The sequence below is a fragment of the Rattus norvegicus genome, chromosome 13 (genome assembly GCF_021556685.1).
Source record: "Rattus norvegicus strain SHRSP/BbbUtx chromosome 13, alternate assembly SHRSP_T2T, whole genome shotgun sequence".
In the NCBI taxonomy this organism is placed as follows: domain Eukaryota; kingdom Metazoa; phylum Chordata; class Mammalia; order Rodentia; family Muridae; genus Rattus; species Rattus norvegicus.
The window spans coordinates 41,329,057-41,354,091 of NC_141546.1; the positions used below are offsets into that span (position 1 = coordinate 41,329,057).

General features: G+C 46.5%; 1 protein-coding gene across 4 annotated transcripts in view; it reads left to right on the forward strand.

Moving 5' to 3' along the window:
* Mgat5 (alpha-1,6-mannosylglycoprotein 6-beta-N-acetylglucosaminyltransferase) overlaps positions 1-25,035 on the forward strand; it is a 288,591-nt gene that overhangs the window by 106,226 nt on the left and 157,330 nt on the right. For all 4 annotated transcript variants that reach the window (XM_087581590.1, NM_023095.1, XM_087581591.1 and 1 more), the window contains 1 exon segment: positions 11,867-12,028. In XM_087581590.1, coding sequence (XP_087437716.1) covers positions 11,867-12,028 — 162 coding nt within the window.

A 25,035-nucleotide genomic window follows, 5' to 3' on the forward strand; every position in this document is an offset into this window, starting at 1 on the left:
AGCCTGGAGGAAGGAACCATGAAAGAACACTGCTTGCTCGGTCACTCCCTGACTTGATGCCCGCCTCCCTCATAGACTCGAGCTTAAGTAACTTGATTATACAGCTTGAGACTGCTAGGAATAGAGAGGGAGAGAGGGAGAGGGAGAGGGTAGGGGAGAGAGAGAGAGAGAGAGAGAGAGAGAGAGAGAGAGAGAGAGAGAGAGAAGAAAATATTATTTGATCGAATCTTATTTCAGGCCATTATAGACTGTGTCAATTTGACCCTTAAAGACCCTTAGCACACATAGTATGAGCTTTTAACAGGAGATGCCAGTAGCCTCCCCCTAGTTACGACAAATATGACGATAACAAATGCATTCTAAAGTAGATGACTGGTATGTTTGTTTTTGAGTCTTGAGTTTGGCAACCTCACTGTTCCTTTGGCTTAGGATTTTACACACTAGCCACTAAGTGGTGGCAGGGTGGTGTTAGCTACGGTGTGATCTAGTGCTAGTCCTGAGAGTCTGGAGAGACATCATGGTGACCCCCACCTCTCCTTGGTTTTGCCACCGCTGGTGACAGTGTCAGGTAGGCAGCTCCGGTGGGTGGAGGCAGGAAGATCAGGAGTTCAGAGTCACTTTTGGCTACACGGGAATCTGGGAGGCCAGCCTAAGCTACATGTCTTAGGTAAGATACTGAAACTTTGGCATATTGTACGGCTTAGCTGGGCTGTGTGGGCCATCTGCTTGCACACTCTTTTTTGTCTGCTGCAGATACAGACCGTGTTTGGTGTACTGTGGAGACAATGGCCCTGAGAGGATGGATGAACAGTTGGTCCTACGTGTTCAGGATCTGTGTCAGAGTATAGGAAAGTGACAAGCCTCCCCTCCCATTCCCATAGGAAGAGTCAGCGCATCTTGGTGTGCTGTAAACAGAGCTTCGCTGCTTGACGAATTTGAATAGTTGATTTTTAAATGACTCCTGGCTCATTACAATCGAGCTTATAGATCTTAGGACGGTGTTGAGCAAGGTTTGGCCTATGGGCCAAATTCGCACTGCTGCTTATTGGTATAAATAAAGTTTTATTGGAACATGGCCACTCTCAGTTGTTTATAACAGGTTCGATTACTTAGAAACATGATGACACCAACATTCCTTTCACAGAACTGAAACTTCTAAAACGTTCTGATTTCTGCCTTCTTCGGTCACTGTAGCCCATTCTCTGGTCATTAGGGATTCAGCAACTACCCGGGATTCTTTTGATGAAAAGAAGTCAGCAACTTACAGCTTGTGGCCAAATCCTCCTTGTTGTTTAATTTTGTAAAGAAAGCTTATGAGACTACAAGTGTCCTAGTCACTGGAGGAGATGAGACTGTATCTGAGGTCATACACATTCAGGCCTCAGCCTCATCCCCTGTTATAAAATAACTGTATGTGACAGAAGTCTCCATGTTAGCACCCTTTGCAGTACAGGAATTGCTTTGGAATTCTTGATTTGGGCATGAGAGGCTTCAACCGTGCTCAACCATGAGGAGCTCCTTTCTCCCCACGTCCTCACAGTTTTTCCCGTCTTTTTATCTTATTTCAGTTCTTAAGGAATAAGAAACAGAAAGCAGAATGAAGAAAGACTTCTGAACTCCTTCTGGGACTCGGTCATTCAAATGTGTTGCTGGAAAGTCCCCAGCAGCCTGTGCAGAACAGTGGGGGCATTCATCCTTGGGGTGCAGGGTGTGGGCTCCTGCCTCCCAGCCACACCTGCTTACCTCAGGCCAGCCCAGCATGGACTGGGCCTGCCCGGGTCATGGCTGTTGCCATTCACTTCAGTCAATGCTGTTTTTGTTTCTGAGGTGACCCAGTCTTTCTGGGGCTGCTTGGCCCACATTCCCAATCCAGGTGGTGCTCTTTTCCTTAAGGTCAGACCTGGGCCACTTCTGTGCTCTCGTTTTGGAAATTCAGCACAGTGCTACCCCATCTGTAGTCCTGCTACCTCTTAGTGACCCTTTCATGTCCTCCTGCCTCGCTGGATGCTGGGTACTTTACTCCAGAGAAGTTCCTAGTTCAGACTAACACAGCTGCGAGCTTCTCACTCCCACCCCCAGACCACCTTCCTGCTGTCCGGTTTCTCTCGGCCTTTGGGTTCTATGGCCTGTTTTGTCTTGGACTCTGCTGGCCTGAACTGTCCGTTTGACTGGCTCTCCTCCTCAGAGACTGGCTTGTTGTTGGGTCCATCTGTGCTGGCTGGGCCTAAGCAGCTTCAGTGCTTATGGTAGGAGGATTCTTCTACTGCCGTGGATGCCCTGCCTTTAATAATAGGAGCGCAATGTCAGAGAATAATCGCTTCTTCCTTGTAGAAAATTGGCAAAGGGCAAATTTGGTTTATAAACAGTCCTAGAGGGACCAAATAGATGTCTCAGCAATTAAGAGTTGCCTGTTCTTCCAGCATCCTCACTTGGTATCTTAGAACCATCTGTAACCCCAGCTCCAGAGGATCCAGGGTCTCCCCCTGACCCCTGAAGACACCTACACTCAAGTATTCATACCTACACCTCTACACACATGCGCATGCACACACACACACACACACACACACACGCAGGCACACAGGCACCTTTAAAAGAAGCCCCAGGGACTTCTTTGCCTCGAGTGGTGAGAGAAGCCACCTCTTCTGAATGTGTCTTTTAATTAATGTATTTGAATTATTATACAAACTATTAGGTTTCATTATGATAGTTTCAAAGTTTGCTTTTGATGGTTCTCCTCCCCTCTTTTCTTCCTCATGTTTCCCTTTATCCCTCCCCCTCCCCCATAGCCTCCTTTCTGCCTTTAGGTCACCTATTCTGTTACCCTTCCCCCAGCCTCAACACCTTTCCCCCCCACCATGATCCCCTTTCCAGTGTCATAGCCTACACTCATACTCACACACACACACACACACACACACACACAGGCACACACACATTGAAAGCTAGGCTCTGTTTTTAGAGGAAGAAGCAGTCACCTCACTCAGTATAGTAATATCCAGGTCCACTTACTGTCCCACGATTTCCATTTTTCTTTACAGCCGAATGAAATCCCCTGGTGTATGTATGTCCTGTTTTCATTATCTACGCATCTGTTGATGGGCATCTAATAAACAGGTCCTGGGATAGCATCCTGGAAGTGTTTGTGTAACTGAAGGGCAAAAGGAAGGCTGGTTCAAGGGGTGGCTTGGACAGAGTATGCCCAGCAGGAGACAGATGCACACTGGATACTGGAGGGTCCACGTGCTGTGGGGGAGAAAAGCCCAGTGTGAATGTATGAAGGAGAGAGTTGCTGTGGAAATGAATGCTGGAGGCGCCCCGGCGCCCCTTGGAGGACTGCATTGTGGGTGTCAGTCAGGTAAGGGAGTTAGCTCTGGGCTTTGATCAGCAGTCTGGATTGTGTAGCCCTAAGTGCCTTTGGCTGGTGGTGCCTCTCCAGCCTGGATGTTTATGTCTAGGGTATTGGCGCCACCCTGAGTGCACATCCCCAGATGACTTTCTGAGCTGCACATAAGAGCTTTTACAAGACCTCTCTTTCCATTGTCCTAGGAGAAAAAAACAAGGTGAGGTGAGACAAAGTTGCAAGTCTAGAAAAGTGCCTCCCACCACCCTCTTCCCCCTTTTGTCTTCCTATTGTTACCAATAGGACCAAGGGAGCTGTCATGTGAAGGCTAGGACATTGTGGAGTCCCATGGGAAATGACTGTGGTAAAAGCATAGTCCCTGGCCTTGAAGGAAAAATACATTGTTACTGCAGCAAGACTGGTAGGAGGAAGATAGGCTCCAGGACTTGTCTCAGGAGACCTTGCTTTCTCCAAGGATACAGCTGGTGCGGTTTAGGGAAGGACTGCTTGGCACCCTGGGAACCTAAAAATGAACGTCTTTGGGGGCTTTGAGGCATTCATTTCCTGATGGGCTGTGCTGGACACTCAGCCACATAGTTCTATCAAAGGGAGGCCAAGTTCTGGAGCCATACAGCAGCCCAGTGTGAAGACTGTGGAGACAGACAGCATGGTGTGTCTCATGCCCACAAGTGAATATGGGGCCTACCCTTCCTTCTCCCTATTGTAGAGCCTTTTCTCCAACACTGGCCTTGAGAAAGGGATGCGTCTCAGGCCCTTCTTACCGTTCAGAGGGTGCCATGTCTCTTTTCACACCTGTGTCACCATGCTTTTTTTCCTCTCAGAACAAGCAGGGCAAACCTCATACCACAGTGATCCAGCCCTCAGGAGTTCCCTGTCTTCCTCACTCTTGTTCTGGGTCTCAGATGAGAGTTTTCCAATGTTCTGGCTTCTGTATCTTCTTTACTCCCTTGCTCACTCACAGCTTCTGAGAAGTATGCCAGACCTCCTCACAGGAGGGCCACCCACCATGGTTCTCATCCTTCCTAACTTTTAGGCCACCTAACAGCATGAATTCATTGTTCTTGCAGGCAGATAGCAAACACTCCTGGTCTCTGTTTCCAGGCTTTGTCAAGCAAGTAGTAGGAACTAGAAATGAATAGTGGCGCCCATCCCCCGTCACCACAATTCTGTGTCTATCTGTGTGGTGTCCTGACAGCCTGGATGAAAGTGAGAATCACAGTCCTGTTTTTAGCAAGGCAGGAAGTGGAAGAAATTCCATGTAGGCTCCACATCCAGGATACTCCCAAGTAGTTATTATGGGGGATCGTGATGTGGCAACTGTTTATTGTCAAAGCTCTTGGAGGCTGTTTCCATGTGGGCTGGGAGACAAGACTGCTTCATGCCAGATGGGTGACTTTGGGCAAGTGAGGAGCCTCAGGATGTGACCTCCTTCAACTCATGGGACAGTTATAGGGATCAGAAGGAACAGCATTTATCCCCATACCAAACTGGGTGGGAAACCTTTATTACTGTTACTACCCACACTGGCCTGGTTGAACCTCCATCAGTTACCTAGGCTTGAATGGCAGACATGTTCAACCTTTGGATTCTGGAGTGCCCTAGTTTCTGTTGCAGTGACCAAACACAACTTAGGGGAGAAAAGGATTTCTTTCAGCTACAGGCTACAGTCTGTCATTGAAGGAACTGGACTGAGAAACTAAGAGGCTGCTAGTGTAGCATTCAGAGAGCTTTTGATTTAAACACTAGCATATGCAAAGAGCAAAACAAAACAAAACAAACAAACCCCAACCAAACCAAAGAAAACCACCCAAAACTAAAAACCAAAATAGATATGGTGGTGCTTATCTGTTGCCCCAACACTAGACAGGTAGAGGCAGGAGTCCAAAGTCGTCTTCAACGCTACAAGATACAGAGTGAGTTGAGGGCAGCACGGACTACATGAGACCCTGTGGCAGGGAAAAAATGAGTAAAGCCGTGTGCCATCGAGATGTTTCTGAGAGATGTCTTTTCACTTCATATTAAAGCTGTCATCTGAGGGTAGAGATCACTGTACTGCCTGCAAATTTAAAATGGCATTTTAGACTTGTGTGGCCTAAAGATGGTGTGAAGTTTTATAGAAAATTGAGAGCATCTGAGGAAATACAGAGAATGGAAACTCATAGAAAGCTTTAGTTCCAGATCCAGATCTTACCAGTGATAACAAGGTTTACTTCTTGCCTGCCTTTAAGGTCTCAGGTGTCTCAAGCTGGCCTAGAACTCACTATGTAGCCAACGATGACCTTGTGCTTCTAATCCTCTGTGTCCTGATGCTGGCATTACAGGCGTACACAGATAAACCTAGGTCATGTGGTGCTGGGGGCCCAGCCCAGGGCTTTGTGCAGATAGGCAAGCTCTCTACCAACTCAGCCACCTTCCCAGCCCTCTCCCAATCTTTTAAAAATGCTGGCATGTGTGTGCATGCATGTGTGCGTGTGTGCATGTGTGTGTGTCTTTGTGTCTGTCTATATCTGTGTGTGTATGTATGTATGCATTTATGTGCATAGACGAATGTATACGTGGACATGCTCCTTTTTAGAAATAAGGGTTGTATTTATATACAACTGAAAGCTTGTCTTTGTGTTGTTTTTCCGTGCTGTTAAGTCATTTGATAGCCACATCGTTATTGAACTCATGTGAATTGCTGTTGGCAGCAAACACAGATGATGCGGCAAAGTCCGTCTCTGCCTAGTGATTCCGCCTACCGTACAGATTGGATAATGTGACCCAGTGTTTCTCTTGCAGTGTTTGACTCGTTCCCAGCTCTCCTCCGGTATAAATAACAACTTCACACACAGACACACACACACACACACATACACACACACGCATGCACGCATGCACACACACGACTATAGTGTCTTTCCATGGAAAAGTCATTTTAAAATTAATTTTCAGGTATGTAAGTGATGGGACTTGACGTTCCCAGCAGCTGATGGCTCTAGGAGGCCGAAGTTAATTCTCTTTTCATTAGCACTTTCCTCTCTCATTAGTGCCATGTCTTTGCCTGCTCCCTGGTGCTGTGAGCGAGGCAGCTGAGCTGCGTTCCTGCCTGGTTCTATCTCTCAGGGCAGACATGGCAGAAAGGGATTTGAGGTAGGAGCCAAGCAGAGAAGGAAATTATTTGGGGCAGCTTGGATATAAATCCTTGGCTCATTGTATAGTCACTTCTGTGCCACTGAAATATAGCCACAGTCGCTCACAGGTGAATTGTGAGCCTTGGCCTCACCCAAAACCTTTGGCTGACTTTTACAGAGCCTTCTTAAAACGGGGCCTGGTAATCAATGCCACAGATGAATGCACTGAGTACCAGCAGGCTGAGTGATAACTGCTTTTGTTTTGTTGCTTTTGTACCCAACCCCTCCTCCTCCCACTCCTTTGTGCGTGCGTCTGTGTATGTGTGTTGTGCGTGAGTGTATGTGTGTGTGCATGCGCATGTGCATGTGCCTGTGGGTGCGTGTGTGTATGTGCGTGTGTGCCCACGTATTTTCCTGCTTATGTAAGTACATGCCATAGCATACATGTAGAAATCAGATGACAAGGACAACCTTGGTGACGTTCCTTTTCGTCCTTGTTCGAGGCATCATGCCTTGTTCCTCAGGCCAATATGTTGAGCTTCCCAGGATTCTCTTGTCTCTGCCTCCTGTCCTGAGGCTGTAAGTGGAATCCAAGGAGTCAAGCATGGCCCAGGGCACATGGGGGCAGGGGAAGGATAATAGCTCCCATATACAGCCTTTCTGGTTAATTTCCCAAATTCCGATAGCTTCGATGAGAGAAATCATGGTTTGCCATTCTCTCCTGAGGATCTAAGTAATCATCCATGAACCCTCCTCTACCAGCAGAGCCGCTGTTTCCTCTGAGGGCCCTTCTCAGACACCAAGTTGACCTCCGATGACCTAATGCACAACCCCTGCTCACAGAGGTACAGAGAGGCTTGCCTTCTCAGCACCTGGGAACCTGGTAGCAACATCGACCCTCACAGAGAAACAGCAATGCTAACTCCCTCGCCATCCCGTTCTTGGCTGAGCCTTCTAACCCTTTCTGCCCTGTGCTGTCATGGCTTCCTGGAAATGAAAACTTCCAGCTGCTCTGAGGTCACCTGTTCCGCTGCTGTCTAATTGACCTCAGCTCTAACCAAAGAGGCCCTGGCTTGAAAAGCAGCCTTGCTCCCTTCCCCAGAGGGGTGCTCCAGATGTCCTCAACCGCACGGTCCCATCCTCGTTGTGTGCAGTGCATTTTGGGAACATGGGAAATATGGGTAGTGATGCTGGGCTTCAGTTTTTTTCTGCCAAGGCCTTTGAAGTACAAAGGAAAATTTAGAAGTTCATTAGTAGTTAGAATTGTAATCCTGCTGAGGGCAGTTTACTGCTACTATAACCGTAAAACATCATGGTAAATATAAAGATAGACTTTGTGTCCTCATTTGCTTATTGAGCTCCATCAGAACCACTCTGCATCGTACAGTGCCCTTAAATGGATTACCATTAAATACAACATAGCCCAGTCTTCTGTTGTTTGCTCAAAACTGCTTTAATAAAGCTGCTAGCAGTTCTCACACCTCTTTAAAAAGGTGAGAAACGCTTTTATCACCCGGGGAGCTATAATTTACGGGAGGACAGTTGTTTGTTCTTGTAGGTGATAGTTTATCTGCTTTGTTAACTTGCTCATGTAAAGCATTTTCATTCAGTGAGTGCTATCGTGTGTGTACTGGGTACTGTGTGTATTTGTAAAGACATCTTTATGTCTGTCCTCACCCTTACCCTGTCTGTCTGTCTGTCTCCCCTCCCTCCTCCCTTCTTCCTCCCTCCCTCCTTCTTCCCTCCTCCCTTCCTCCTGCCTCCCTCCTTCCTCTCTCCCCCTCCCTCCTCCCTTCCTCCTCCCTCCCTCCTTCCTCTTCTCTTTCCCACCTCTCTCATTTCTTGTCTCATGTTTAGTATTTCTTCACATGTATGTGAACCACATGAGTGTACATGCCTATGGGGTTCAGGAAACGATGTCGGGTCTCTTCCAGCTAGAGTTACAGGTGAGCTGCCCAGTGTGGATGCAGTCAACCAAGCTAGGCTTCCTCCAGAAGAGTGGAATGTGCCCCTAACCATTGAGCAATCTCTCCAGCCCCATCTCCTTTGTGATTGTGTTTGTTGTTAATAGTATCTTTAAATGGGACTGAAGAGGTATCTGGCTTAGTTGCTAAAGCATTTTCCTCGAATGTGTGAGGACCTGAGATCAAATCCCCAGAACCCATGTTTGATCAGACAACTAGACATGGCATCTTGTACCCATAAACCCAAGGGAGGTGAGGTGGGAGGTGGAGCTAGGTGAATTCCTAGAGGCGCATTGGCCAGCAAGCCTAGCTTATGTAGCAGCTCCAGGCCAATGAAAGACCCTGTCTCAAACAAAACAAAAGAGTAGGGAAGGCTTCTGAGCAACAGTATCTGGGCTGCCCTCTGACCTCCAAATATGCCCTGTGCAACCCATAGCAACATGTAGGTCATTTTGATATATACATATACATATATATTAATCTTTGATATACTGTTTTGAAATGGCTTCTTAGTATTGTTTTAATTGGAAATGAACTTTCTTCCTCATCTAGCAAGAAGATCTTGCCCACCCCAGTAGCAAGTCTAGAGATGCTGAGGGTTCCACCCAAAGGCAGATATACAAACCTAATTCTTACTAATTATTTTTTTGTGCACGTGTGTGTACATATGTGTGAAGGCCACATACTCTAGGGTGGGTGTACTGGCTGGTTTTGTGTGTCACACAAGCTGGAGATACCACAGAGAAAGGAGCCTCCCTTGAGAAAATGTCTCCATGAGATCCAGATGTAAGGGAATTTAGTGATCAAGGATGGGAAGACCCAGCCCCTTGGGGGTGGTGCCGTCCCTGGGCTGGTGGTCTTGGGTTCTGTAAGAAAGCAAGCTGAGCAAACCAGGGAAAGCAGGCCAGTAAGAAATATTCCTCCATGGCCTCTGCATCAGCTCCTGCTCCCTGACCTGCTTGAGTTCCAGTCCTGACTTCCTTTGGTGATGAACAGCAATGTGGAGATATAAGCTGAATAAACCCCTTCTCCCCAACTTGCTTCTTGGCCATGATGTTTGTGCAGGAATAGAAACCCTGACTAAGACACTGGGTGTCTTCTGTTACTCTCTACTGTGTCATTTGAGTTAAGATCTGTCCGTGAACTTGGAGCCCCCCCCCCAACTAGGCTAGACTGGCTGGCCAGTGAGCCGCAAGGGATCTGTCTATCTTTGACTATTTTTACATGATTCTGGGGGTCCAAACCTAGGCACTCGTACTTTATAAACTCAGCCATCTCCTCGGCTTGAAAATAAAACAATAGAACAAACTCGTGAATCCCTTGATTTATCTGGTAGTCTCCGATTCATCGTCAGTCACCCTTGCTCAGTGATGGTGGGTTGTGTGGGTAGACATGTTACCGTACAATGGCATCCACAACCCTCCAGTGTGGTTGGGATACAGCTTAGTGAGACGACATGGCAGAGGCACAGGAGGCCAGTGCCTGACACATAGGCTCAGAAACTGCAAGTTAGAAATGGTGGCAGCGAGGTCCTAGGTGCTTATGAAGAGGTGGCCTGTCCTACCCTGGCTGTCCCTTAGTTCTCTGTCATTGGGAATTAAACAGTATCTAGTCCCTGTGTCTATAGGGTGTTCATATAGGGTGTATTGAGTTAGCTAGGTAAAGTCAGTAGGACGAAGGAGGGGCGTAGACACAGCGAACAGTGCCGTGATAGTTTGGGAAGGAACATCAAGAGTACTGTGTGATTATAGTTACATTGGGGTCTCCAGCATGGCTGTAAATGTGGGACTTCACACCAGTAACCAACAGAAATACACCTGCTTTTGAAAATTTGAATTGTTCAGGAATATATGAGGGAAGTGCTCTCCAGTTGCTAGCTGCTGGGGGAGGGAGAATTAGTCTCCTTTGAGAGTGTGTGTGACCATTGTAGCTAGGCAGCCTCACACCCATGCACATATGAACACCAGTGATTAGACATAGCGGTCTATCAGAAAGAGGGAGGAAGAGAGGGGTGGGGAGAGAGGAGGAGAGCAAGTTGGAAAGGGGAAGTATGTGTGGATATGGTCATATGTCATTGCATACATGAGTGAAATCCTAAAAGAATAGTAAAAATTTTAAGCCCAAGGACGTCGTTCATCTGGTAGGAGGCTCGCCTAGCCACATACAACCCCAGTTCCATGTAGAACCAGGTGAGATGGCACATACCTGTGATCTCAGCACAGGTAGAGACAAGAGGGTCAAGAGTTTGAGGTCACTGTTGACTACGTAGTAAGTTCAAGACCAACCTGGAGTTCCTTAGACCCTGTGTCAAATAGGGAAGGGAAAAAAGATCAGAATAGAATACGCCAGACAGTAAAAATAACAGTGAACTTCATTCTGAGGCTGCTTTGAGGCTGGGCCACATCTTCAGGTCATTTCTGTGTGTCATTAGCTACAGTACCATGTGGGGGAGGTATCCCTGCAGCGCTGAGGTGAGCTGGGCAGTGGCAAAGGTCCCTTTCTCTGGACCTGTGTCTAGAAATGCTCTTACAGTATCAGAGTCGCTTTCACACAGACTGGCTTGTTTGTTCGACTCTGGCCTGACTGGAGGTAGTTCCTGCTATCGCTAAGATGTGCTCATTTTAAGGGAGACCATTTGTGCCACTTCAGAAACATTTGTCAACTTTTGTGGCTTGTCTGTGGTACTGAGGAGGGTCCCCAGGATCTTGTGCACACCCCATTCTTGTGGAATGAACTGCACTGCCAGCCCAAATTCCAGTTTTATTCTATGCATGAGAGAGGAAGAGAGGCAGAGAGAACGTGTCCAGACTGTGGCATTGTTTGCTGTGCCCCCACCTCAGTGTGTGTGTGAGTGTGTGTGTGTATGTGTGTGTGTATGTGTGTGTGTGTGTACACGTATGCTCGCACATGTGCTCGCACGTGTGTGCATGCAGACGTATGTTGTATGCACATGTGTGTGGGTGGGCAGACCAAAGGACGATGCTGTCTCCTTTTTCCCTCTTATTCCCTTGGGGCAAGGTTTCTCACTGAACCCAGAGCCATACCGGCAGCCAGCAAGCCCAGCTCTCGCTTTGCTCCCCAGCCCTTCACTCCCTAGGTCTAGGGATCCCAGGCTAATGTTAGGGATCTGAACTCAGGTCCTCGTGCTCACGCAGCAAGTGGTATTAGCCACTGGGCCATTTCCCCTGCCTCTGTCCAACCTTCCTACATCGTAGTTCCAAAGATTCTCCTCTATGGAGTTCACGCTGAGGTACCCTACGATAAAGTTACAGAAGAAAATGCTGCAAAAATTTTCTCCCGGTGTTTTAAGTGTATGCATTTGTGTTGGGCCGTGCTCATCCATACCCTGGCTGCACACAGGCCACAGGCTGCCCACGCGTGGCAGAGCTTGCAGAAGTTTTCAGTTTTCTTTTTTCCTACCGCAGATCTGAAGAAAACGCTCGCCGTGCTGCTGGATAACATCTTGCAGCGCATCGGCAAGCTGGAGTCCAAGGTGGACAATCTTGTCAACGGCACAGGAGCGAATTCTACCAACTCCACCACGGCTGTCCCCAGCTTGGTGTCACTGGAGAAAATTAATGTGGCAGGTAAGATGGCCATTCCCTGCCCAGCCGTGGGATTGAACCCTTCCTAAAACCACAGCAATCAAAATGCCATAAACTTGACATGACTGCCGTGAAGGCTAGCTTTGCATTTATTTATTTTTTTAATAACAGATATTGGGACACTTTTGCGATTTTCTCAGAATAGCTGGTGGATTCTCTGACACCCATGCAGATAAAGAGCTCCTAGAATTGGGTCGTGCTGATAAGATTCAGAACATAGATGAAGTGAAATGCAGAGGTTATCAGAAAAGCTCCGGCCAGAGTTCTTTCCGTTCCCAACTCCTTTCAGTAGCAAAAGCCTGCTAGCTGTTAGTGAGCTGGATATGGGCTTGCAGTCCTGTCATCCCAACACTTGAGAGCGGAGGTCGTTAAGGATCTCAAGGTCATCCTTAGCTACTCAGTGAATCTGAGGCTCTCCTGGGCTATAAGACAAAACTAAAATAAGTAAGGGCCAAAGCTGGGAGAATGTTAACAGACAGTAAGATAGGGCTGCTTTGTAACACAGAACTTAAATTCTCATCGGCTGTGGGCAGATACAAATGAATGATTAAATTCATATGGAAAAAAAGGGGAAAAATGGAAGAATGTAAGATAATTTCTCATTACACAGATATTACTCTGGCAAGCTAGGAAGAAGCATAAAGCAGGCAGGAGGACCGGGGATTGAAGGTCCTCTTCTGTAGCCAGCCTGGGCTGTGTGGGAACCAGCCTGGGCTGTGTGAAAGCCAGCCTGGGCTGTGTGGGAGCCAGCCTGGGCTGTGTGGGAACCAGACTGGGCTGTATGAAAGCCAGCCTGGGCTGTGTGGGAGCCAGCCTGGGCTATGTGGGAGCCAGCCTGGGCTGTATGGGAGCCTATCTCAAGAAATAAAGCTGAACACTAGGTAGCCAAAATGATAGCTAGAAACCCTAAGATCCTGGAAGTCAGGTGACTTACTGTTCACTGCCTGTGGTAGCTTCTCTCCCTGCCTTGCTAAGGCACAGTTGCCACCGTACAAACTGCCTCTGTGTACATGTGGAGCACCACACGAGGTGGAAAATCCTTCTGACCAGCTGCCATGAACACTCATGGGCCCTGTCATGTGATCTCCACAGGGATGTACCCTACCTGGCCCCTTCTTCACACTGGGATCTCAGACAAGAGGAGGGAAATGGCTAAAAGCAAAACTTAAGTCTTCTACCAAAGGCTTGTCCACAGCTTGCATTCGGTCACCCTCTCATCGCAAAACCTTGGAGTCCACCCCTGGCCTGTTTGTGTGGGAGCCCTAAATCCTCAAAGGGGTGACTGTAGTGCCCACTGTAGGGCATGATGGTGGGGCACTTTGGATAAGTGGTGTGAACAAGCTGTCTGGACTTGTCAAATGTGGCACCCCTAACTGTGATTGGAAGATAAACTTAAGGGAGATGGGTGTGGCTCAGCTCTTAAGAATACTGTTGCTTTTCCAGAGGACCTGGGCTTAATTCCCAGCAACCACATGATGGCTCCAGCTGTCTGTAACTCCAGTTCTAGGGGATTTGGCGCCATCTTATGGCCCCCTCAGGCATCAGGCATGCACACGGCACACAGACATACATGCTGTGTTAAAAGTAGCTATGCTACTTTTGAGTTTGTAAGGATCCAGCGTTAGGGGGCTGGGATGGAGCTCAGTTGGCAGAATGCTCGCCAGTCATCCATGAAGCCCTGGGTCCTCTCGCCAGCGCCGCCTGAAACCGGAAGTGGCAGTGCGTGCCACACTCTCTGCACTGGTGTTTAGGAGGTGGAAGTAGTGTGATCAGAAACTCGAGGTCATCCACAGCTGCAGGGCCAGTTCCAGGCCACACTGGGATATAATCGACAAACAAGCCAATGCATAAAAGCTGCTTCCTCTCCCTTCTTTTCTTGCGGCATGGACCTCTTCTCTCGTGGACCGAAAAGTGGGAGGGATTTTTTTTTCCTCTCCCTACCTCTTTCCTACCTCTCAGTGTCAAAACAGTTAATGCTTTGCATTAAGCAAGCTGGGCGAATTACCACTTTCTCTGGCTTTTTGCCATTGTTCAACTTTTAATTCACAAACTATATTTCTAATAATCTCAGTATCTCACCAAAGTGTTAAAAATAACTTTTAATTACAACACGGAGACAGTGTCATGTAGGCCATAAATCCTCTCTTCCCTGCCATTTCCAGCAGCTTCTGTAATTAGACAAGGAAACCTCCCACTGTGTTGAGCTGCTTATTAATAAGTGGGCGCTGTGCCTCTCCCGGCTGTGCTCTCAGTGTCCACTCCCACTGGGGAATGCATGTGGAGAGCTCCTGACTTCACCATGCTTCTGTGTTATCTGATTTGAAAGTTGTGTAGTGTCTCCTCCTCTTCATCCTCCTCCTTTCTCCCCCCATTAGTGTGTGTGTGTGTGTATGTATATGTGTGAATATGTGTTGAATGTGTGTATATATGTGTATGTGTGTGTGAGAATGTGTGTATATGTGTGTATATGTGTGTGAATGTGTGTATATGTGTGTATGTATGTGTGAATGTGTGTATATGTGTTTGTGTATGTGTGTTTGTGTATGTGTGTGTATGTGTGTGTGAATGTGTGTATACGTGTGTGTATATATGTGTGTGAATGTGTGTATATGTGTGTATGTGTGTGTGAATGTGTGTATATGTGTGTGTGAATGTGTGTATATGTGTGTATGTATGTATGTGTGTATATGTGTTTGTGTATATGTGTATGTATGTGTGTGAATGTGTGTGTATGTATGTGTGTGAATGTGTGTATATGTGTGTGTGAATGTGTGTATATGTGTGTATGTATGTATGTGTGTATATGTGTGTGAATGTGTGTATATGTGTGTATGTGTGTGAATGTGTGTATATGTGTGTATGTGTGTGTGAATGTGTGTATATGTGTGTATGTATGTGTGTGTATATGTGTGTATGTGTGTGTATGTGTGTGTGTTTGTGCATGCACACACTACTTACTCTTCTGCATACTTGTGGAGATTGTAGTCAACACTGGATGTCTTCCTCAATTGCCTTTAGTTTTATTTGAAACAGAGTCTCTCATTGGTCAGATCACTGATTAGGCTATCCTGATTGACTCCAAGGTTCCCCCTGTCCCTATCCACCCAGCTCTGAGACTTCAGGTGCACTTTTACATGTATATGCAAGCCCTCATGGGCTTGAGACTTTACCTACTGGGCCGTTTTCTAAACCCCCAGGATATTCTCTTTCTGCTTTTAGGCTTGTTTTCCTATTGTCAGCCCATGATCTGGATAGACTTTCATGCCACCACTCTCTTCCTTCTGTGTGACCTTGTGGCCTTTAACTGTCTAAGTTTGTGACCAGGGTATAGAGAGAGGCCGCTTTTCCTGAGTATCAGATCCCAGGGCATAGCATCGTGGGTGAACTCAGGAATGCCATGGTGTAAGCGCTTTCAAACGGAATGCTTGCCAGACCTGGGTCCTGCGCTCCTTTAACTCAGCTGACAAGGGTCTGAGGGGCTCATTCTGGAAACTAGTGACTCGGATTGAAGCATCTTTAAATGCCACCATGGATGTGCCTCTAATATTTAGTGGATTTAATATAATGCAAACACCAGCATGAAGGGCTGGCAAGATGGCACACTGATTAAATGCATGCACCTCTCTTGTGAAGGACCCAAGCTTATTTCCCAGCTCCCATGTCAGGCCACTCATAGTCACCTGTACATAGTCATCCCCAGTTCTTGGGGATTCTGATGCCTTCTTCTAGGCTCTGTGAGCATCAGCACTCAAGTGCACCTACTCACTTGCATATACTTAATTTTAAAAAGAAAAGAATCAGGATGGTGTTGGTTTTTTTTTTTAATTTAAGAAGTAGGAGTGAATTCAGGGTCAGAATTCTTTTGTTTTGAGACAGGCTATGTATGGTTTATTTAGCCAATCCAGAGAGATCGGGTCCACAATGGCGGGGAAGTGTGGAAGCCAGCAGCAGGCATGGGGTGGAGCAGAAGCTGAGGGTTCAGATCTTGAATCCTAGGCAAGAAGTAGAGTGAGTTCTCAAGAAATAGCTCGAGTTCTTAAACGCTCAAAGCCTGCCCACCTAGTGACACACTTCCTCCAGCAAGACCACATCTCAACCTCCCCAAACAGTGCCATCAACTGGAGACCAAGTATTCAAATGCCAGAGACTATAGGACAAAACACTACCTGGCCTCATGTTTCCTAGACTGGTCTTATGCAGCCAAGACACTGAGCTGAATCTCCTCCATGTCCCTCTCTCTCCTTCCTTCCTAACATCTATCTACCCATCCATCCATCCATCCATCCATCCATCCATCCATCCATCTGTCCATCCGTTCATCCATCCATTCATCCATCCATCCATCCATCCATCCATCCATCCATCCATCCATCTATCATCTAATGTATCTAGGTTTTCAAAATAGGGTTTCTCTCTGTAGTCCCTGCTGTCCTAGAACTTCACTCTGTAGACCAGACTGGCCTTGAACTCCGAGGGATCCGCCTGTCACTACCTCCCGAGTGCTGGGATTAAAGGTGTGTGCCACTACACCAGCAATTCTACTTCCCAGTGGTGGGACCTGTGGTACCACACCAAGTTTATGGTATGCTGGGGAGGCAACCCAGGGTTTTGTACACTCTGGGTAAACACTCAACTAACTGAGTCACATCCCTAGCCCACAAATTAAATTTTTATTAATCAACCCGTGTTCCCCACCTTTGTGTTCATGTATTAGGTACACTCCAAACTTTCAGTGTTCTTACTAGATAATAGGAAAAGGATATACACACATAAAATAGCAGTGTGGTAGTGTTGTGAGGTAGGATGATTGTAGAGGGCTTCGACAGGAAGTTACATTCTAGAGCTGGTTAGGACTGGGGCCTAGGAACCTTGTGGAAGAGAAGCTTCCTAGCAATGCATTGTGACCTCAAGAAAATGGGGCGGGAAAGAGAGGAGGCTAAGAGCAACTGTGCAACTGGTGTCTGTCACTCTCCTGTTCCCGCAGGGTCCATACATTGACTTAATCTGTTTTGTATTTGAGTACTTGAGAAGCAAGTACTTTGACATGCTTTGACATGCTTTACTGAGTTTAAGTATTTGGGAACAGAAGGAGCCATTATTAGCACTGTGTCCACAAGGCCACTTACACCCTTCATGTTAATTATGTAATCACGCTGTGTCAAAGTACTTGGCAAAAAAAAAATCTTAACTGGGGAAGGCCTACTCTGGCTCAGTTTGAGGGCACAGTCCATCATGGCGGGAAAGGACAGCAACAGAGTATGAAGCAGCTGGTCACGTGATATCCACAGTCAGGAAGCAGAGAGAGATGCTACTGCTCAGCCTGTTTTTTGTTTGTTTGTTTTGGTTTTTGGTTTTTTTTTTTTGTTTTTGGTTTGTGTTTTGTTTGTTTTGTTTTGTTTTGTTTTGTTTTTTGGTGCACTCTGAGCCCAGTCAGTGGATGATACTACTCTCTGGGTAGGTCTCAGTTAACCCAGCCTAGAAACTCCCCTGTAGACATGCTCAGAAGCGTGCCTCCTAGAGATTCTAGAGCCCATCATGTTGACAGTCAAGATCAACTTGTACTCTTCTAATAGCTTATAGGAAAGAGGTTGTGCTTTAATCACCTCCCATTTCTATCTGCAAGTCATCACATAGGTCCAAGTCTGTGGCTTAATTACTTTTGTATTATTGTAATAAAACACCCTGACCAAGGCAAGTTAAAAAGTTAAGTGCTTAACTGGGAGTAACAATTCCAGAGCTTTAGAGTTCATGAATATCATGACGGGGGAGCATGGCAGTCGGCAGGGAGGCATAGTGCTGTGGTAGTTGCTAAGAGCTTACCTTTCGATCCACAAACAGAAGGTAGTGAGAGCTAACTAAGAATCTCCTGACAGAGAATGGCACGAACTTTTGAAACCTCAAAGCCTGTGCCCAGGGACACACTTCCTCCAGCGGGCCACATCCCTTAATCCTTCCCAATCAGTTCCACCAACTGGGACCAAGTATTCAAACATGGCTCACCTTTAGGGCCATTCTTATTCAAACCACCACAGTCTACAACAGAGATGTTTTCATTTTCCGAAAGGTCCTGGAAAAGGAGAGCTGAGCTTCCTAGACTATTAGCCTTTCTGGTAGAGAGGTTTTTCTCTGTATTAGCGTCTGCTGCTTTAGCTGCTGTGATGTGGTCCCTCTGCACAGATGCATCCCTAGGAATGCACATGGATTTTCTGGATGGCCTCCTTCATTCCCCCTGATGCTGGAGGCTCCTTTCTGTCTTGTCAGTTAACTAGTACATGGGTTTTTGTCTGCTCGTTTGTTTTTTTAACTGCCTCCCGTGTCTACAGACAGATTGCTGGAGAGGAGGATGAGAGTCCCGCATTAATAACTCTCCACCATGACTAGCCTGCCATTGCTTTTGCTGGTTCATGACTGTGCTGTTGGTCCTCAGAGCCCTTTTGTCATCTCAGCAACGACTCGAGAGCTGTAAGAGAGTTCATTTTTATGGGGTTCCAACCCGACTGAAGTGAGGTTTTTCTTTCTTCCTTCCAGCATGAAGACATGTGGTAATTGCTCAGAAACGCTCTCCCTGGCGTGTCTTTACAGCTTCCTTTGGTGTCGCTGATGTTTCTGATTGCTTACTCTTATGTCTTATGACTGTAAACTGCTTCGAAATTGGGCACCATAGCAGTTGAAAGAGTGTTCACTGGATTTTTTTTTTAAAAGAAGGATGTGTGTGTGTGTGTGTGTGTGTGTGTGTGTGTGTGTGTGTGTGTGTGTGTGTGTGTGTGTTGTATACGTATCCCTTCCTTGGTCTGTTTAGTTGTATTCTCTGTGACTTTTTTCCCCCAAATTTATCACCCTTGGGTTTTGTTGTTGTTGTTCTGCCAGAGTTAATGTGTCCGTAGGGAAATTTTGGTAGAAACTGAACTTTATTAAAATAATAATAAAATCATATTTGTGAGTCATATTTTGTTGGAGAGGAAGAGAAATCCAAGGAATGAAAGAACAGATCACAAAAGTCCCGCCCTTCCTGTCAATCACAAGGGAAGTTAATTTACCCAGGCCTGTCCTCTGCAGGCGCCTGAATGCTCCCTTGTCAAGTTTCTTCTTTCCTGGGGCCAGGGGAGCATTGCTGAATGGTAGAGCACAGTCCCAGCCAGTTCAAGGTCCACCCACCACAAGCGAATGATGCTTTGGTTTTTAGGAAGACATTTGGGCGGGCGTGGGGAACGGTTTGGGGGGTGGCTCAATCGGAAAAGGGCAACTCTGCAACCCTAAGAACCTAAGTCTGATTCCTAAACAGCCCAGGGGTGGAAGCATGCACGTCCCTGAGACAGCTTGTCTTGGTTGGAAGAGACTGACACTAGCCGAGGTTGTCTTCACACACAGACACACACACACATACATGTACATGCTCACACACATATACATGCATACATGCATGCACACACATACCATGCTTCCAAAAAAGAAAAAAGAAAAATTTCTTTCTCTATGTGTTTTTATTTTTTTATTTTTTTATTTTTTTTTTTTTTAACTTTTAGGGTCATGTTGAAAGTGACGGGTTTCACCCGGGCACCTTCATACATATGCCTGCTCGGTCATACACTTGTTATATGTCTTGATTCTCTCTAGCTCTGTAAGGGATGCCGTGCAGAGCATTGGCTGGGCAGGTCTTTCAGGGACAGGCTGAGGGTGGGCAGTGTAAGTGTACAGGCGTGATTGTGTCCATGCTCCCTCCTGACGTGAGAGCTGCTCACTCTCACCGTGCCACCATGGTCCAAGCCTGACCTGCTGAAGGAACTCAGAGGCTCTGATCGCACGGGCCGGGTTCTATAGGACGAACTCCTCACCGTGTCTGTTCACCTTCTACCTGATGGCAGAATGTGACATCTCCTTTCCCTTTCTCAGACTGCAGTAGATGCCACTTGACTCTCTGTCTTGCTGCTTGTGACCGAGCTTGGCATCGGTGATTCAATGCTGGGAACCCTCCACTGAGCATGATAGTTGTACGTCTAGACTGTCACATCCTAGAAGAGAGGACACCACATGGTGCTCTACAACAGAGGCGTGGGTGTGTGCACGAGTGCATTTGTTTACTTAACTGTATTGGCTACTTTTCTCATTTTGGCAAAACAACTTAGGAAGGGAGTTACGGAAGGAGGGATATGGGGTTCATTTTGGCTCACTGCTTGGGAGTTCCTGGTGGGGAAATCGTGTGGTAGAGCATGAGGAGGCTGCTCACCTTGCATCCCGTCAGGAGAGCGATACTGGTGATCAGCTCACTGTCTCCTTGGTGCTGCCCACATTTAGCTGGGTTTTCCCACTTCAATTAACCCAATGTAGAAACTTCCCCATAGACATGCCCATAGCTTGTCTTCTACATGGTTCTAGAGCCCATCAAGCTGGCAGTGACTTTTAACCCCAATGCTTACATTAACAATAACCATTTGCTCTCATGCAGAAGCTGAGTGAGTGGCTGCTGTTAACTGACTGTCCCATAAAAAGCAAAGAATGTAATATGAGCATGAGTCTTATATTCACTACAGCTGCAGGGGCAGTTGGAAAACACAGTCACAAAATCCAGTGTTCAGGCACATCTCACTGGCTGTTTTGGTATTTAATCCAACTTGATTCTGAGGAAGCCCTCCATTTCTCAAATCACATTTGCCACAAACGTTGGGGTTCCCACTCCTTGGGAAGGGAAGTGCGTTTGAACCTCAATGTTGTTCTGAAAAACAATCACCATAATTATTGTTCTTACCACTTGGAAATTGAAAGAGGTCCCTGCTGGGTTCTAGGACTTGCCTTTAGCAGTGCAATTCCCTGCTCTGTGCTGCTAATGGACCTTGAAATTAAGTTACACCTGTGCTCCCTCCTTGTTTGTGAGCCCCAAGCAGTGCTTGTGTTGAAGTAGCACCCAAAGTGTCCCAGCTCCCTGCCCAGGCTGCTGCTCACCAGGTCACTTTCTCAGGGTCAGGGATTGGCCAGCGGAGTGGCCCACCCCACAACCCCTTCATGCTGTGTCTGGCCGGGACAGGTGGGATCACAGGTGCTTTCCTTTTGAGCCCAACATGAACATGCGCCACGGTGGCTTTCTGTTCTGTTCTTTGAAAGGCAGCAGTGAGGGCTTGAGGACAGGGCAGTATGCCTTCCTTGCAGAAGGTGCCCGATGTTGGTGTGGTTTTTATTCTATAAGGATGTTATGATTTTAATCATAAAGAACTAGAACACACGCTGGGGGATAGCTCAATTGATTAAGTGCTGCTTGAGGCCTTAGATTTGATCCCCAGAACTTATGTTAAGGAAAAGAATAAATAAGAGGAAGGAAGGGAGGGAGGGAGGGAGGGAGGGAGGGAGGGAAAAGAAGCAAGCAAACAAGCCAGGCATGGATGTGCACACTTGTGATTCCATTTCTGAGGAATGGACCGGAAGAGAGATACCCAGGGCTCTCTAGTTAGTCAGGCTACTCTACTTGACCAGCTCCAGGTCAGTCTAAAAAAGCAAGATGGGCTAGGGAGATGGTTCAGTGGCTAAGAATGATTGCTGCACAAACACAAGGACTCGGGTTCAAATCTCCAGCGCTCATGTAGAAAGCCAGGCATGGCTGTGCCTGTGCCTGTCACTTCAGTGCTATGATGGTAGATACAGGACGATAGCTGGGGCTTGCTGCCCGCTAGCCTAGCTCCAGGTTCAGTGAGAGACCCTGTCTCAAGGGAATAAACTGGACAGTAATAGAACACTCCTGTCCTCAACTACACACGTAGACCACACACGTGTTCCTGGCCATGCACAACCTCACACATATCACATATTCCATCACCACCACCCAATAGATAGGACCTGAGGAAAATAACCTTCCAGGTCAAGTCTTTCTTTGAGTTGCATATTCATGTGAATGTAAGTGAATGTACACACATATACATGCATATATCCATGCATGCAAACACACACACACACACACACACACACACACACACACACACACACACACATACCATCATCATTATCACCACCACCACCACCACCATCACCCAATAGGGGCTGGAGAGATGGCAGTGGTTAGAGCACCTACTGCCTGAATTTGGTTCCTGACACACACATTAGGTGGCTCACGGTAGGTCCAGAGGATCCAGCATCTTCTTCTAACCTCTGCAGGTACCCGCACTCATTTGCTCCCCGCGTATGCATAATTCAAAAATAAGATCTTTTAAAAACCAACACTGGTATTGGTAGGTGCCTGGTTCCAGTGTTGCTCTCACAGAAAAGACGTAAGTGTCTTTTGCTTCAGAGCAGCTTGTTTGCGATGCCCGCCTCACCCCGTCCCCTGTCTAGCTTCACAACTGGTCTTTGAGACCTCCAGCAAAACAGATTACATTCTAAGCTTCCAACGCTTATTTTGGAATCCTGACCTTAACGCCTTTCCTGGCCCACAACCAGTGCAGTTTTGGCAGCAAACATTGTGCTTTCTGCTTATATGAAAGGTAATTATTTCTTTTCATAATAGAGCCACTGATTCGGGAATAACGACGGCACAAAGTACTGTGAAACAATGGATTTAAATCGCAGAATGTTGGCTAGAAGAAAACCCGTTTTATTAATTTGAAGCAGAGTGTATATATAATTATCAAGATATGAGAGGGGACATTTAATGACTCAGGGAAAACAAATTATGCCCCCCAAAGATCGACTTTACAGCATGAAGTAGCCTCCCCAGCATACTTGGGGCACCTGGAGAAGAGGAACCAGAAAGACAGGTTAGAGTTGCCCATGAGGAGCATTCTGAATGGAACTCTAAAGTTTCTGCCAGTATTGGCTGAAGAGGAAGGCTTCAGGCTCAAGAGTGAAGAGATGAGGTATAATTTTCAAGCAGTAGTGAATGCACAGGTGGTAGGGAGGTGCAGTGCAAGGGGGTCCATTCCGATCTCAGGTGGGAAAAATGTAGGGCAGGGCGGCAGCTCAGGTGGTGCAGGCTTGCCTTTCACGCCAGAAGCCTGCAGTTCTGACCTCTGTACCATGTAAGCCTTGTGTGGTGCTGCATTTCTGTCAGGATCCTTACACTCAGAAGGTAGAAGCAATAGAGTCAGGAGTTCAATGTCGTCCTCTGCTCTAGAGTGAGAGTTCCAGGGTTGCTCCTGTGTGTTCGATTGCTTTTCCTATTGATGTGATAAGATGCTGACCAAAACCACCTTAGGGGAGGAAAGGGTTTATTTCAGCTTAGAGCTTGTAGTGCATCATGAATGAAACATCAGGCAGAATATGAAGCAGAGACCATAGAGGAACACTGCTTGCTGGCTTGGTTTGCATAACTCTCTTAACTTGTTTTGTTTTGTTTGAATACACCCAAGACTATTTGCCTAGGGGTGGTGCCACCCATAGTGGGCTGAGCCCTTCTACCTCAATCGTCAATCAAGAAAATGCCTCTCTAGGCTTGCCTATAGGCCAGTCTGTTGAGAGTATTTCTTGATTGAGGTTTTCCTCTTTCCAGATGATCCTAGCTTGTGTCATTTGACAAAAGCACTAATCTGAACAGCTCCCGTGTATGAGACTCTATCCCAAATGAGGCCGTGGGGGTTGAAGAGTTACCTCAGCGCTCATGGGCACGTGCTGAGCTTCAAGAGGACCAGAGCTCAGTTCTTCTCATCCACATTGAGCAAATCATAGCCATGTCTAACTGCAGCTCCAGGGGATTGGACATCTTTTTCTGACCTATACAGACAGCCAAAAGAATGCAAGTGCACAGGGGCACGCATGCACCACGTGCATATACACACATACGCACACACACACACACACACACACACACACACACACACAAATTAAAACAAGGGTGGAGTTGGGGCTCATAAGGTCTTGTTTCTCTCTGAGGAGCTACAAGAAGTTAATGGTTGCTGAAGGAAGAATTAATATTTCCTTGTGTGGCATGGCCACCGGGAAGGTGCCTGTGCTCCTATAATTCATGCTACCCATACTCCTGTGAGCAACCTGGGTTAAACTCAATAGGTACATTTTTTTAAAAATGAATGAAAGTAGAAGGGGGAGCTAGTTGAGAAGAAGAAAGGAATCAACAGGAGTAGGGGGAGAGGAGAGGGTAATGGGGGATGTGATATATATATATATGTGTGTGTGTATATATATATATATGTATATGTATATGTGTGTGTATATATATATGTATATGTATATGTGTGTGTGTATATATATGTATATGTGTGTGTATATATATATGTGTGTGTGTTGTGTATATGCATATGTATATGTGTGTGTATATATATATGTATATGTATATATGTGTGTGTATATATATGTATATGTGTGTGTATATATATATGTGTGTGTGTTGTGTATATGTATATGTATATGTGTGTGTGTATATATATACATTTTATATATATATATATGCATGCTTGTAAATGTCATGAAGCCCATTAATTACAATGAATACATGTCAATAAGGAACTCCAGGTTGGAAACTTCTGATGATCTAAGTAGGAGACAAACATCTGAAATTAGAGAAAAGGAAGAGGCCCGAGGGAAGAGGTCTGAGACCTGCATCAGTCTGAAGCTGGAACGATGGGGCCACGGTGGGCCATGGGAGGAAGTGAGACACCATCTTAATTCCCAAAGGTCTAGCTTCATGAATACTGAGGAGACAACCCAGACAAAGTTTGTGATGCCTGAGGAACTGGAAATATGGTAGAATGTAAAATACTTTACCTCAAGCCATCAGTTTGGGCATATTCATTTAAAGGCAGTTGAATCTTTGCTTCTAGTGCCATGGGAAAGGAACGACCATGTAAGTGTATCTTCAGAACCAGAAGGCCCAGGTTCGAACCCAGGCTGTGCCTTGGCAGAGTGGGCGTGTTTGGTAACCTTTCACCTCCGTTTGCTCTTCTGTGGCATGGGGAAGTAGCAGGACGATTTAGGAAATTGGACTTGTAGTAATTACTTTCCTATTGCTGTCACTAAATGTCTGGCAAAAAAAAAAAATAAGTTCTGTAGAGGAAGAA